Here is a 13,078-nt window from a genome sequence, read left to right as displayed (position 1 = left end):
TGCGTTTTTTTTTAAAAAAATGTTTTTACTGTTCTGGCGGTCATTTATTTCATCGTTACGATTGTTTTAAATGATGTAATTTATATTTTTATTTCTAAGCCACTTTAGGCTTGGTTTTTGACACAGGAATGAAGGGGATACTATTACTAGTAATGCTTTCGAATTTTGTCTTATCACTCGCCCCTCACAAATTTGCCTCAGAAAAGAGAAAGCTTATCCCATTCCCGCCTCAACCAAAGCATCTGACGCCTGCCCCGCCCCTGTTGCTATGGCGCGGCCAGACTCCTCCTCCAACTCCTTTAGTTTTGGTGGGCAGGCGGCGGTAGCCTCCCTTCCCTTCTCATTGGCCACCACCAGCACGCACGCGAGTGCACTTTGGCCTGTGACCGAGACTAGAAAGGAGGCAGAAGGCCTGCCTCTTCGTGTCTCGGCTTCCTTTCACTGTTATTGGTCACCGTCCTCAGCACGTGGACTGCTGGGGGGAGGACGAGGTGCCTCCACCTTCCTCCTCCCTCTGCTATTGGTCGTCTTCCTTGAGCGTGGTAGCTGGTGGGTAGGCGTGGCCTCATCTCCAATCTTTCTTTACCTCCCTTTCCCATTTGCCGCCTTCGAGGTTGTTGGTCTTTGCGCGCGCATGCGTATGTGGGCGTTAGTCCGCTGGCGCTTGCGCACGCTCTGTCTGCCCCGCTGCCCTACGCAAAGAAGCACGGTGAGGGGGGGAGGTCACGTGATCGCACACCAAGATGGCCGCTGCCGCTTTCTTGTTTTGATGAATAATCTCTGTGTGAGGAGGCAGAAGTATCAGCAGCTGAGGAAAAGGAGTGTGTGGGGGGGTGGCCCAGCTCTGAGGGAGGTGTGTTTGGTGGTTGCCGAGAGGTGTAAGGCCAGGGGTTGGCGTGGGTTCATCACCCTCCACCCTCTCAGTCTCTGCAACCCAAGCCACCAGGCACCTGGAGGATTCAAGGGATTTGGGGAGGAGAAGGTGGCTTAGTCTGAGTCCTGCCTGTGAGGTGAAAGGAAAGCAGCTGGTTAAACTAGGGCTTCAGGTTAGACAGCTGACTTTGAGGCGCGGGGAGGGGGGCCGGGCAGGGTACTCTTGTAGTATATCTGGTGGCAGGCGGTTTTATTTATATATCTATATAGTGGATACATAGGAGGCAGCTGGGGCTTCTAGCAGAGGAATAGAAAGAGAGAGATCTATCTTATGTGTATATATGGGACGAATAGGGTTTCTGGGGTATACAGAAGGTGGCCTGCAGTTGGGAACTGGGGATAGGCAGCAAGCAGCAGGATCTTTGAGATGCAAGGTGGTGTTTTGTTGGTAGTTGAAGGTTTGCTATATGTATATGTAGGGGACAGTGAAGAATAGAGCCTCCGTGAGACAAGGTGGCATCGTGCTGGAGCTTCTAGGATTTGTAGGAGGAACTAGCGTTACAGGAGCTAGCCTGCTACTGAGATTTTTAGGACATCTGAGAGGTCAGTGAGTAATAAGTTTCCTGGGGTCTAGTGGAGGCAGCTTGGGGAGGCTAACTGGGGAGGCTACCTGGGGCACTTGGATCGTGGAGAGAAAGGTCAGTCAGACCCAAATAGGAGCCAGGAACTTTGGGTGTTATCCAGGGCTTGGAGTGCCTGTTGCAGGAGGCTTTTAAAATTGGGGTTGCAGTGGAGATAGCTTAAGGTGCAGGAAGGGGCCAGGCTTGTAGGTTCAGTTGTCAGGTAGGAGTGGTGTGTGTATGTGTGCCTGGTGTTCATAATTCTTTAGTTGATTATCAAGCCGCAGAGAAAGAAATTGCAGGTGCCTAAGGGAAGAAGTGTATTCTGTGGCAGTGGTCTTAACCTCTGACTATGCAATTCTGAAACATCCCTAGGGAAAGAGGCAACAAGACTTCCCTTAAAGACCCTCTCTCCCACCAGCACGCTCCTCAAGGGAAGTACAGAGCTCCCCTTCCCCCAAACTCCTTTCACCATTAAGAGGAAAACAATGGAGGAGCTGAGCGCTGATGAGGTGAGTTTGGGGCTTGTTAACAGGAGTGGGATGTGGTGAGAAGGGAGGCTGGGCACTGCAATGTACCCTACAAGTAAATGATTCTGTTGAAAGGACTTTACAGTGTCTTGTTGAAGAGGCCCCACTATTGTTTGCTAATGTGAAATAAAATTAAGTACAGGAGCCAGAGTGCTGTAGTGGTTAGAGTGTTGGACTAGGACTTTAGAGACCAGGGTTCCAATCCCTGCTCGGCTATGCAGTTCCCTGGGTCACCATGAGCCAGTCACTGTCTCTCAATCTAACCTACCTCACAGGGTTGTTGTGGGGATAAAATAGCGGAGGGGGACTTAGTATGCTGGGGCAGGAATGTTGGTTCCTCAGCTAGCACTCTGGAATGGTCCTGGATATAAATGTAGTACATAATCACAGATTTGTTTTGCTACTTTGGAAAAATGCGCTAGCAAGAGAATTTTTCTGTGCTTCTTTTTCTTTTGTTTTCTTGACACACCTCAGCCTGCTTAAAAAGTCTGCAATTATCTAGAGGGTGAGGTTGCCTTTAATCCCTTTTTTCGTGGATATTTGGGTATTCCTCTATGTTGAGTAACACTTGTCAGATATTTCTTACTTGGAGAGAGCATTTTTTTAAAAAAACCTCAGGTTGTGTTTTGGATTGGGCTATTGAAAGCCTGAAGCTCAACAGTGATGTTGCTTTGGGCTTAGAGGGAACTTTTAAATGTACATTATTTGATATTAAGGGATAGACAACTATTTTCCCACTGGTGTGGCCTGCTACCAAGGCCCCCATTCGGTTTTTGTTCACATAACTTTTTGGACTCCTCTTTTTTCTATGTTGTCGGTGGGAAGAGAGACCTCCTCTTTAGCAGAAGCATGAAGGTGATGGGTTAAATCTGAAGACTGTTTTTTTAGCTTTGGGTTCAGATTCAGAGTTGCAACTTTTGGCAGGTGAGAGAGTATACAGTGTTGTAGATGATAGTATAGTTCCTTATGGCGTGGTTTTATAGTTGTTGGATACTGTAGTGGTGAGTTGTTCCTTGAAAGTACTTCCTGTCTTACTAAGAGGATGTCCTGTGTCTTATTCAGACCTTCTGTATTTGTTTATACTTTAAAAATTAGATGAGTTTGAAATGGTTGTAATTACAATGAGGAAATCTTTTCTATCAGCACATGCTGATATGAACACCTTGCTTAATTCCAGTATTTTCTGATCTCTCTCTTCTTTTCCCCTATTGCCCCAGTGGCATTTTGTTGCTTTTTAAAAATATGATGAATCGTATTGATTGTAGAAGCATTCAGAACTACTTCATCACTTGCTTAAAACAAGAAGCTCTGTCTGCAAACTTCAAACAGATTCATAATTTAGAGTGGTCAATGGCCCAAGGTGAGTCCATGTGAGTGTTTGTTGTAGATTTGATTCTGATGGAAATAATTTGAGGGTCTGGCTTGGATGCTCTAATAACCACTGCTTGTATAATCTGTATTTTATTTTTTATTTAAAAATATTATACCTGCCCTTCTTTGATATAGGTGCCAGGGCAAGGTACAGAACAGCCAAATCATTTAAAATAAGCACGATGCCTCCTAAAACACATTAAAACAAATAAACCACCTAAAAACAAGAGCTGGTTAAATATAATAATAGTTTATAGTAACTCGATTTCTTACCTATACATCACCATGAAGTCCTGCAATGGGTTACAACAATTTTAAAATATGCTATTAAAATCAGTTAAAACTAATTACAATTGCAGTCAAAATAACAGTATGGGCCCTAAAAAGCAATAGTCAATTTACAAAAGTTAAAATCCCTGAGAATAGATAAGTCTCAAGTTAGCACTGAAATGATAACTTGAGTGCTAGTTTTACATGTAAAAAGAGAGCATTTCACAGAGGATACCCCATCATGGACAGGACTTTCACGCCACCTCATAGTGAGCAAATCCTAACGGTGGAAGATGGAGAAGAACCTTCTTCAAAGATCTCAAGACAAGGACAGGCTGGTATAGGGAGAGGCAGTCCTTCAAGTATTTGGGTCCCAAGCTGTTCAGGGCTTTAAAAGTAAACATTACATTTACTATATGTGTGTACTGCTTTTCAGCCTTCATCATTCTCAAAGCAGTTCACAATAAAAACGAAAAAAAGAGCTAGAACTAGAGGTGACAAAAATAAAGGGAAGAAAAGAATGACACTGTCAAAACTTGGGAAGTGTCAGGTATAATCAGAATACAACAAGGCAGAGTGAAATAAGGTCTTTACTTTTCTCTGGAAGTAAGGGATTATTAGTGCCGACCCTTACTATAAGTGGAAAGGAATTCCATAACTTTGGAGCCACCTTTAAAAAAAAAGCCCTGCTCTTCATGAATGACATAAGGCCCCTAACTGACCAAACATAATGGGGGCACAGCCTGAATCATTAAGGCTGTAATCCTAAGGAAATGAATTCAGTGAAACGTACTTCCAGGTAGATAATGCACAGTGTCACACAACAATTCAAGTAGCAAAGGATGAGCTGATGCTCAGGAGTAAGAGTAATTCAGGTGTTATGATTAATTACTTAATTAATATAACTTGTATGCTGCTTGATAGTAATAAAACCTTGTTGTTGTTATGTGCCTTCAAGTCGATTACGACTTATGGCGACCTTATGAATCAGCAACCTCCAGTAGCATCTGTCATGAACCACCCTGTTCAAACCTTGTAATTCAGGTCTGTGGCTTCCTTTATGGAATCAATCCATCTCTTGTTTGGCCTTCCTATTTTTCTATTCCCTTGTGTTTTTCCCAGCATAATTGTCTTTTCTAGTGAATCATGTCTTCTCATTATGGGTCCAAAGTATGATAACCTCAGTAAGAAAACCTTAGATTAGTTTAAAAAAATTAAACAAAACGTTATGAATAAGACAGTTAAAAACAGATATTTACAACATGTTAGTTTCCCTTGATGCAAGAATTGAGCAGACTTTGGTTTGAAGGCAGTCCAGGTTAGTGTGAGCCATAGTTTGGCCAATGAGGATGTCCTAATAAAGCTGTGGTAAGACAAACCGGGAAGGCAAGGAGGAAATTGGCAAGAGGGAGTGCCTGTGGCACATTCTCAATCCTCCAAACCTTGGTTTGGAGAGTGCTAATGTGACATCTGAATTGAGCCAAATAATGTGTGATGTTTTTGATTTTTGTGAATTACCTGTATTTGTTGTTTGTGTGAATGTTCATAAAGGGCAACAATTTGCAGATTTCAGGCTAAGTGTTGTCAACCCATAGGTTTGCTGGTGGCAACCAGTAACGCAGTTCTGGTGGTTAGCAAGGAAAGCCTCCACTAAACTGTTTTTGTAGGTGTTTTTTTAAAAAAAGCTGTCAGCAACACAGAGAGTTAGAGCATCCCTCTTTCAAAAATGGCATCAGACTGTATTTTGTGTCATGGATTGGAAGGGAGAAGTTGCCACCAGTGCACACATCACCACTGGCTTTCTGTTAAAACCTTCTTGCTGGGCAGTGACGATAAATGGTCCATTGCACAGTGATAAAGCATCTGCTTTGCATGCAGAAGGTTCCAGGTTCACTTGGAGAACAGCTGCCAGTCTGTGGACAACGCTGAACCAGATGGACCAACAGCCTGATATAAGGCACTGTTTCTGAGGCATGCACTGAACAAGAAGTGAGGAGGTTAAGCCTTGCTGACTAGTGGAAATAGTGGTTGGCTACTAAGCCAAACAAAAAATGTGTTGCCCTCTTGTGTTTGCTTTATATAGTTGTATATTGGGGTGCAGCAAGTAAATCATGTGATTATCTTAACCACATGGTGTTGTACCATATGAACAAATGAATGGGGAGAAAAATCCGATTTCACATGTCAAAGATGGATCTTAATTTGGCTTTCCTATAAACTTGGGATTTCAACCTTTTCCCACAGGACACAGTATAGTTGAATTGGAAGATATTGTTGGGGCAGTGGAGCAAACTGCCCCTGTAAGCATTAGCATTTTCTTCTCTGAAGAGCATTTATGATGAGCATCTATCAGGGGTGGTATTAAGTTGAGATAGTTTCTGTTTTAGGATATTCTGTGCATGTTGTTTGAGATGATGGAGAATCAAAGGAATCATTATATTTTCTTCCCCGCTTTGAAAAGACAATAATTTCTTGCCTTCATTGTTGTGGAGATCCGTTTCCAAACATAAGGTGGTGTCAACAAAAGGTATCCTTGTTTTGGGGATATAAATCTTTTATGGCTGCGTGGAACTTCCTTCTGGTCTCTAGCCCCAATTTCTCATGTGGAGAGGAATGTAAGATCCATGGTTGCCCGAGGATCTGTATAGGGACAACAGAGACAGCACCTGTTTAATAGTTAAAGGGAGGGAATTCCAAAGTGCTGGTGCCACAACACTAAAGGCCTGATTCCTGTATTGTGTGGAATGAACCTGCTGAATTGATGGCATCTGCAAAATCTTACATACCTTAAATACTGAAGTGATGCATTCAAATCAATCACTCATTTGTAAAACAAGCACATTAGCATATATCTTAGTTGCCTAATTGGTGTGGAAATGTGATTTTTATTTGTAAAGCAGAATGTGATGATTGCTGGTTTTTAAGTGTGTGGAATCCTACCACTGCACTGAGCTTGGAATACTTATGAACTCTTTTCAGTTATGGGTGTGTGTGTGACTGATTTACTCCTTGCCATCTGTGGATATCATATTGCAACAACTGACATCTTTATGCAAAGTCATTCAGGGTATTCCAAAACATTACGACAATGTTGTTTTGCGGAGCAACGATGCAGCAACCCCTTTGATGTTGCAACAGGAATGTGGGGATGTGTGTGGTGCCAGTGGCTGTGGTGTGCTGCGAAGGATTAGGGGAGGACTACAGTTCCCATCAGACACGGGGGCGACCTTTATGGAGATGCTAAAGAGGAGGGACTTTTAGTTTGGGAAGTATTTTAATTGTCCCTGGAATAATAGGCCAATTGCATTTGGACAATTGCATTCAGGTAAGGAGAACCTGTTGTGGATTTTAGATTACCCCATTTGGTTTAAGACAGATTATATTGTTTGAGAAATGCTGTGTCATCAAGACAGATTATCCAATGTACAGATTTTTTTTTATGGCAAAGACTTGACCTTTTCAAGCATCGATTAGAAGTCCCTGCAAAGCTTCCTTCTCTTTTTCTCTTGATGCAACTTTGCTTTAAACAGAATCCAGCCACTTTGTAGGCTCACTTTGCTGTTGCTTGAGTCAGGTTTCAGTCTGTTTCCTAACCCTGTGTGGTATAGGTTTTTTAAATCTCACCCATGCACAAGACACCAGGCTTGGAAACTGAGCCTTGCCTGTGGCAAATAAGATTTGCCCCCAGGCTGTTGGGTAGGAACTGGTATACACTGGAAGGCGGACTAGTAAGTGTTGTGGACCTAATTTCAAGGTTGCAACACATTTGTTTTCCCATTGGAACATAGGAAGTTGCCTTATTCCGAGTCAGAGCACTTTGCCCCCCATGGACCACTTGAAAATGAGTGAGGGTTTTGGCAGACCACTTAATTATCCTTTTTTTGGCTGCTGTAGCAATGGTAATGTGCTGCGCTAGATGCAGTACGATTTTTAATTGATGTTTTACAGACACCCTGCGGGCCACCTGAATAAGCTTATGGACCACCGTTTGGGGACAGCTTGTCTATGCTGATTGACAGCGGCTGTCTAGGGTTTCAGGCAGGGAACTTTCTGAGCCCTGCCTGGAGGCGCTAGGAGCTGAACCTGGGACCTTGTGCATGCAAAGCAGATGCTCTGCCCCGAGCTATGGCTTTTCCCCTAAATGACAATTGGGCGCACAGTGTAAAACAAAATGGACTAATTCGGAAAATTATTTTAAGACGGGTAGTAGCCAATGTGGGATCTCCCAGTTGTAGATTACAGCTTGAGGGCACCACATTGGCTATTCCTGATGTACAAGCTTCATAAACCATGGTTTATGAAACAATGGCCAATCATTGGAGTCTAGTCTAAATCCTGGCTTTTTCCTGGAAAATTAAGTCACTTGCTTTATATTTATTGATTAAAGGATTTTTAAGGCACTCTTTTCATAGAAGTAAATCAAGGCAGTTTACAATATACAAGATATAATAAAAATAAAAAACCAACAGAATAATTAATAATGAAAACATCAGTAAATACTGCATTGGCTAGAGAGAAATCCATGTTATGAAGGCCTGTCATAAAAGCTTTGAGGTATCACATGACATTGACAAGCCAGCGGCTGCTCTGTGTAAACCCAATTGTGAAATGCAGCTTATTGTGGACTTGAGAGTTGGAGAGTGGCTTTATTGGAACGTACTTGCGAGGTTCACAAGAAGAGAGGATGGGACTGACCTCATTGCTTGAGGCCGTGGGGAGAACCTTGCACTGCTTCTAATTATAGTGTCCCATCTGAGCAGGGGGATGGAACACCGCACTGTGTTTCTCACATGTTCTGTATTAGTTTCCGGGAAAATGCTGTTTGGAAATCTCTCAGGGAAAGGTTAGAAGCCCAGGTGATGAATTGCTAGAATGTTCAGAAGCCTGCCAACTCAGTGGAATGGAAGCATGTTATCCTTGAAGGAGAACCTCAGACTTATTTTCAGTAATTTCCAAACAACTGGGTGGAGAAAATGTATCTTAAAAAGCCTGCTTGCCAGCCCTAAATACAGAGCTGGTGCAGTGAAGAAGGGTGGGAGGTCCCCAATCTGCACCTCAGCCCCGGTGTCAACTTATTGGGAGGCAATAAGCAAATACCTCTCTCCAAGGCTCCGCTCTACTATCTCCTATATATATATAATTGATGCATTTTGATGTAACACACTGAACTGTTGTTTATTGAGATATGAATGAACCTAGCCTCCCCACATGCTGGTGTCATGTGCTCCCTTCCTTCCATGCAGCTGGGAGGAGTAGTTTAGAAGCTTCTGCTTTTAGTTAACTGAAGTTTGTTGTGATGTATGACCCAGGAACCGTGGTTAATATTAACTGTGGTTGGTTTAAACAAGCCAGCTTCAGAAAGCATGGCTTGAAGTTGACTTTTAAACTAATGATCAGTCATTAGGGTCAGCCACAGTTTATCAGTCACAACAGCACAACAAACAGTGGTCAACTCAAAGAGAGAACAGAAGCTTCTGAACTCTTCTTACTGGGAGAAGGAAAGGTGAGGGAACGGACATGCATGCTCTGGATCAGGTTAGACTCATTCATGTTTCACTAAACCAGCCTTTCCTCAACCCAGATGCCCTCCATCATCCCTGGCAATTGACAATGCTTGCTGAGGCTGATGGAGTTGTAGTAAAAAACAACAACATCTGGGGGGCATCAGGTTGGGAAAGGCTGGATTAGTGGTTTTTCTAGCAGCAGCCTGCTGCAGACCTTGGAATAGTATAGCAGGCAGTAGCACAGGGACAGCCTTTGTGGATTCTGCGAACCAGGAAGAGCCATAGCTCGGTGGTGGTGGGCTTGTTTTGCATGGAGAAGGTCCCAGGTGCAGTCCCTGGTATCTCCAGTAAAAAGGACCCCAGGCAGCAAGTGATGGGGCCCCAGAGTGCTGCTGCTGCTGCTGCTCAGAATAGTCAATACTGAGATAATTGGGTGGGGCCTTCTCAGTGGTAGCTTCCTATTTGTGGAATGCCCTCCCCAGTGAAGTGCATCTGTCTCTATCACTATTACGTTTCAGGAGGAATTTGAAAACACTTCTGTTTACCTGGCATTTGATGGCTGAAGAGGACCGATCCTGGCAACCTAAAGATCACTGATGAAAGACTATTTTTATGCTGTGTTTTATGATATTTTAAACTGGTTTTTTTTACTATATTTTAACTGCATTTTGGAATGTTTTAAATTGTAATTGTGTTTTTGGAATGTTTCAACTGTTTTTAATGTTTTTTCTTCTGTTTGTTAAATTGTTTTATGTTTGCCGCCCTGGGCTTCTTTGGGAGGTAGGGCAGGATATATATTAAATAAATAAGTAGTCTGCCTGCATGAAGCAGCTTCCTACATTCCTGTTATTCTGGTGTTAATATCCCTAGCTTGAACACCTTGCAGTTCCTTAGCCTCCAGCTGGAAGCCCTGGTGGCACAGGTAATCAGTGCCTGAACTGCCTTAGATGTATCTTAAACACACGTCCCAGTTCTGTTGTTAGCTCTTCTTTCTCATCTTACCTGGAGCATTAAAAAACCCAAAACAAACAGAATTTGTTAGCCCCGCCTTTAAAAAACAACTCCTTGTTGTTGCAGATCCGTCGAAGGCGCCTTGCCCGGCTCGCCGGCGGGCCATCTTCTCAGCCCACCACACCACTTACATCTCCACAGAGGGAGAATCCTCCGGGGCCGCCTGCAGGAGCACCCCCCTCTGGACCGCCCCAAAACCTAGGGCTAAACGTTCACAGCATGACCCCTGCTACCTCTCCGATTGGTGCATCAGGTAAGCTGACGCTTAATAATTCTTTATTTCGTCTGTCTGTCCAGTAGCAGCACTAGAAAAATCCTAGCCCTCTCCCCTCCCCCTGCCATTTAATAAAATGAACATGGGTCCCCTAGGAATTCAGACTTCCCCCCCCCCCGAACCTAGTATGGAGTAGCTTTTGTGCATTGTTGACGTTAAATTAAAATGGCAGTTTGATAGATCAGGAAAGAAATTGACACTCCTTGATTTTTCTTCTTTAAATATTTTGTGGAAATGCACTTTCACAGTTTCGGGAAACAAATATATAGTTTGTGCATGGAAGTGGTGTAAACAGCTGGCTTTGATGCAATGTTCCCTTCCATAGGAGCATTTTAGACTGAAGGGAGCAGCCTGCGCAGCCAACTTGATACAGTCTTTTTTTGTGTGTTGCTATGTTGGTTTCCTAACTTAGAAGCAGTGGTAGGTTGTTTCAAGTGCCAGTTTTGGCTTGGAACACCCCAGCATAGGGCCTGGGATAATTTGCAGAGTTCTCTGCAGCAATTTGTGATGCTGGCAGTGAGCGATGAGTTACCTTCCTGGACAAACAGAGTTTTATGACATCTTAAAGACAAATTTATTATAGCATAAGAAGAGACCTGAAGCTCTTCTTATGGGTGCTGAGCAAACTTCTAGGGACCACATGCCTCTAGCGGAAGGGGCCAGGGGCAAGAGTGGGTGGAGCAGCGAATGTAAGTTTTCCCGTTGTAGAGCAGGCTAGTTTCTACACAGGCTCATATATCTCTCTCTGTCCTCCATCCAGGCACGCATGAAGCATGATTAGAGTTCAAGGGCACATTCCATCAAGGCAAAACACTCTGTGAAGCAGGGCCAGTGAGAGGTGTGGTGTGGGGAGATTTCCAAGGGCCAGATAGAGGCTTGGAGGGCCATATTTGACCCCAGGCCTGAGGTTCCCCACCCTTGTTTTAAAGCCGTCCGAGTAGGGGGCCATCACTACCTCTTGTGGGGCTAAATGCATAAGGTGTGGACTATAGTCCACTGTAGCTCATTATGTCCTAATAAATTGGTTAGTCTTTTAAGGTGCCTTTGATGTTGCTGCAACAGACTAACATTGCTACCCTTACGGAAATTATTTTTGGAGGATGAGCCTATAAATTGTCACTGGCCATGATGGACCCTCCATTTCCAGAAGCAGTATGCTTCTGAATTACCAAAGAAGCCCAGGTTAAATTTACCATTCAGCCATTGAAGTCACTTTGGGCCAGTAGCCCTTTTAAAGCCTATAACCCACCTTATAGAGTAGTTGTTGGGATAAAATGAGGCAGATTGGGGGGGGGGCTGATGTGTTCCTTCATCATGCTAACATACAATGCTGTTGTGAAGTAGCTCTCATGTATGCAGCTTGTTGTTGCTCTCCTTTCTTCCTCCTTACCCCCCCCCGCCACTGTGGTTAATTTTTGCACATTGACCTCATGATTGGGAGGCAATATTACAATAAATAATATTTTTCCTGTTTGAAGCAGCTCAGGTAACATATGTATATGTACATATGTATCTCTTATTGCTTCCTTCAAGAAATCATTCTGATCAGCTTGCTCCAGTACTGGATTCACTATTGTTTGTGGCTACTAGAGATAGGGGACAATCTTGGTTTAAATTTGCAATGTGTGTGTTCTGTTACCTTCGGAACAGACGACTGAGGGATATGTTCTGCCCATCACAGAGTGAAGCAAAACAGTGCTTTATTTCTTAGTTGGTAATGTGCTTGGGAAGGACAGTTGCTTCATTTTCTTTGCTTTTATTAATACGTTCATAGGTAATTTAAAGTTGTACTAATGGCTGCTTTTTACAGCAGTTTGTTCTTACTAGCTTTCAGAATGTTGCCGGCGCTTCTGTGCTTGCCAAGAATAGCTAACTTTGGTCTTGACAGTACTGGTGTGGACAGAAAGCTAAACAATGGTTTAGTGTTATATGTGTGAGCCATAGCGGACCTTGGACTTCTATGCTGTCCCTTTCTCCTCTTTTACATGCTAGAGGAGGTGATTGAAAGTGTAACTGGAGTTCCCCACTGAGGAGTTTAAAATCCTCCTAGTTAGTTTAAACAAGCTATGTTCATAAACTATGGCTTGCTTCACTGAGTTCTTTAAAAGCAAGATATAAATGTAATGAAGACTGTTGAGCCTAACTTGCATCACAGGATTCTTTTTTTAAAGGATAAAATGGGGTCACCTCATTGTATGCCACTTTCAACCCTTAGACGGAAGGGTGAGATACAACTGGGATATTGTCACTGCCTTTGAGTGACAGTTCCTGTTCCTTCTCTTGCTGATTCCTGGTAGTGACTTCAGGCTAGCAGCAATCTGTCCAGGTAACATTTGTCTTGTGGATGGTACTGGTTGGGCCAGCTTAAAGCAGTGACTCATAGAGAGGTGCAGTGGGCAACTGTTTGAGTTCACAGAAGTTTTTAAGTATTTCATTAATTAGTTTCTTGCACCGTATAACCTAAGTCTTTAGGGAGTGCTTTGCTGATGCTTTAATATGTTCCAGTTATATATTAACACCGTTTAATTGACACTTTAGGACCTTATAAATGTATAAATCAATCCTTTTAATAGCAAACCCAGTGTTCCTGTGCTGACTGGATTGGAAAGCTGAGCCATTAGGAAC

General features: G+C 43.3%; 1 protein-coding gene across 5 annotated transcripts in view; it reads left to right on the top strand.

The window, feature by feature from the left end:
• The first annotated feature begins 468 nt into the window (after window positions 1–468).
• Window positions 469–13,078, top strand: part of UBE4B (ubiquitination factor E4B) — a 67,155-nt gene continuing 54,545 nt past the window's right edge. For 3 of the 5 annotated variants that reach the window (XM_061600672.1, XM_061600671.1, XM_061600670.1), the window contains exons 1-2: window positions 716–2,005; window positions 10,246–10,432. In XM_061600672.1, coding sequence (XP_061456656.1) covers window positions 1,982–2,005; window positions 10,246–10,432 — 211 coding nt within the window. In that variant the 5' untranslated portion in view covers window positions 716–1,981. The other 2 variants (XM_061600669.1, XM_061600668.1) reach the window with 2 other exon arrangements.

This window comes from Rhineura floridana, chromosome 18 (assembly GCF_030035675.1).
Source record: "Rhineura floridana isolate rRhiFlo1 chromosome 18, rRhiFlo1.hap2, whole genome shotgun sequence".
In the NCBI taxonomy this organism is placed as follows: domain Eukaryota; kingdom Metazoa; phylum Chordata; class Lepidosauria; order Squamata; family Rhineuridae; genus Rhineura; species Rhineura floridana.
The sequence above is the reverse complement of the archived record's forward strand: the minus strand, read 5'-3'. Positions and strand labels throughout refer to the sequence as shown.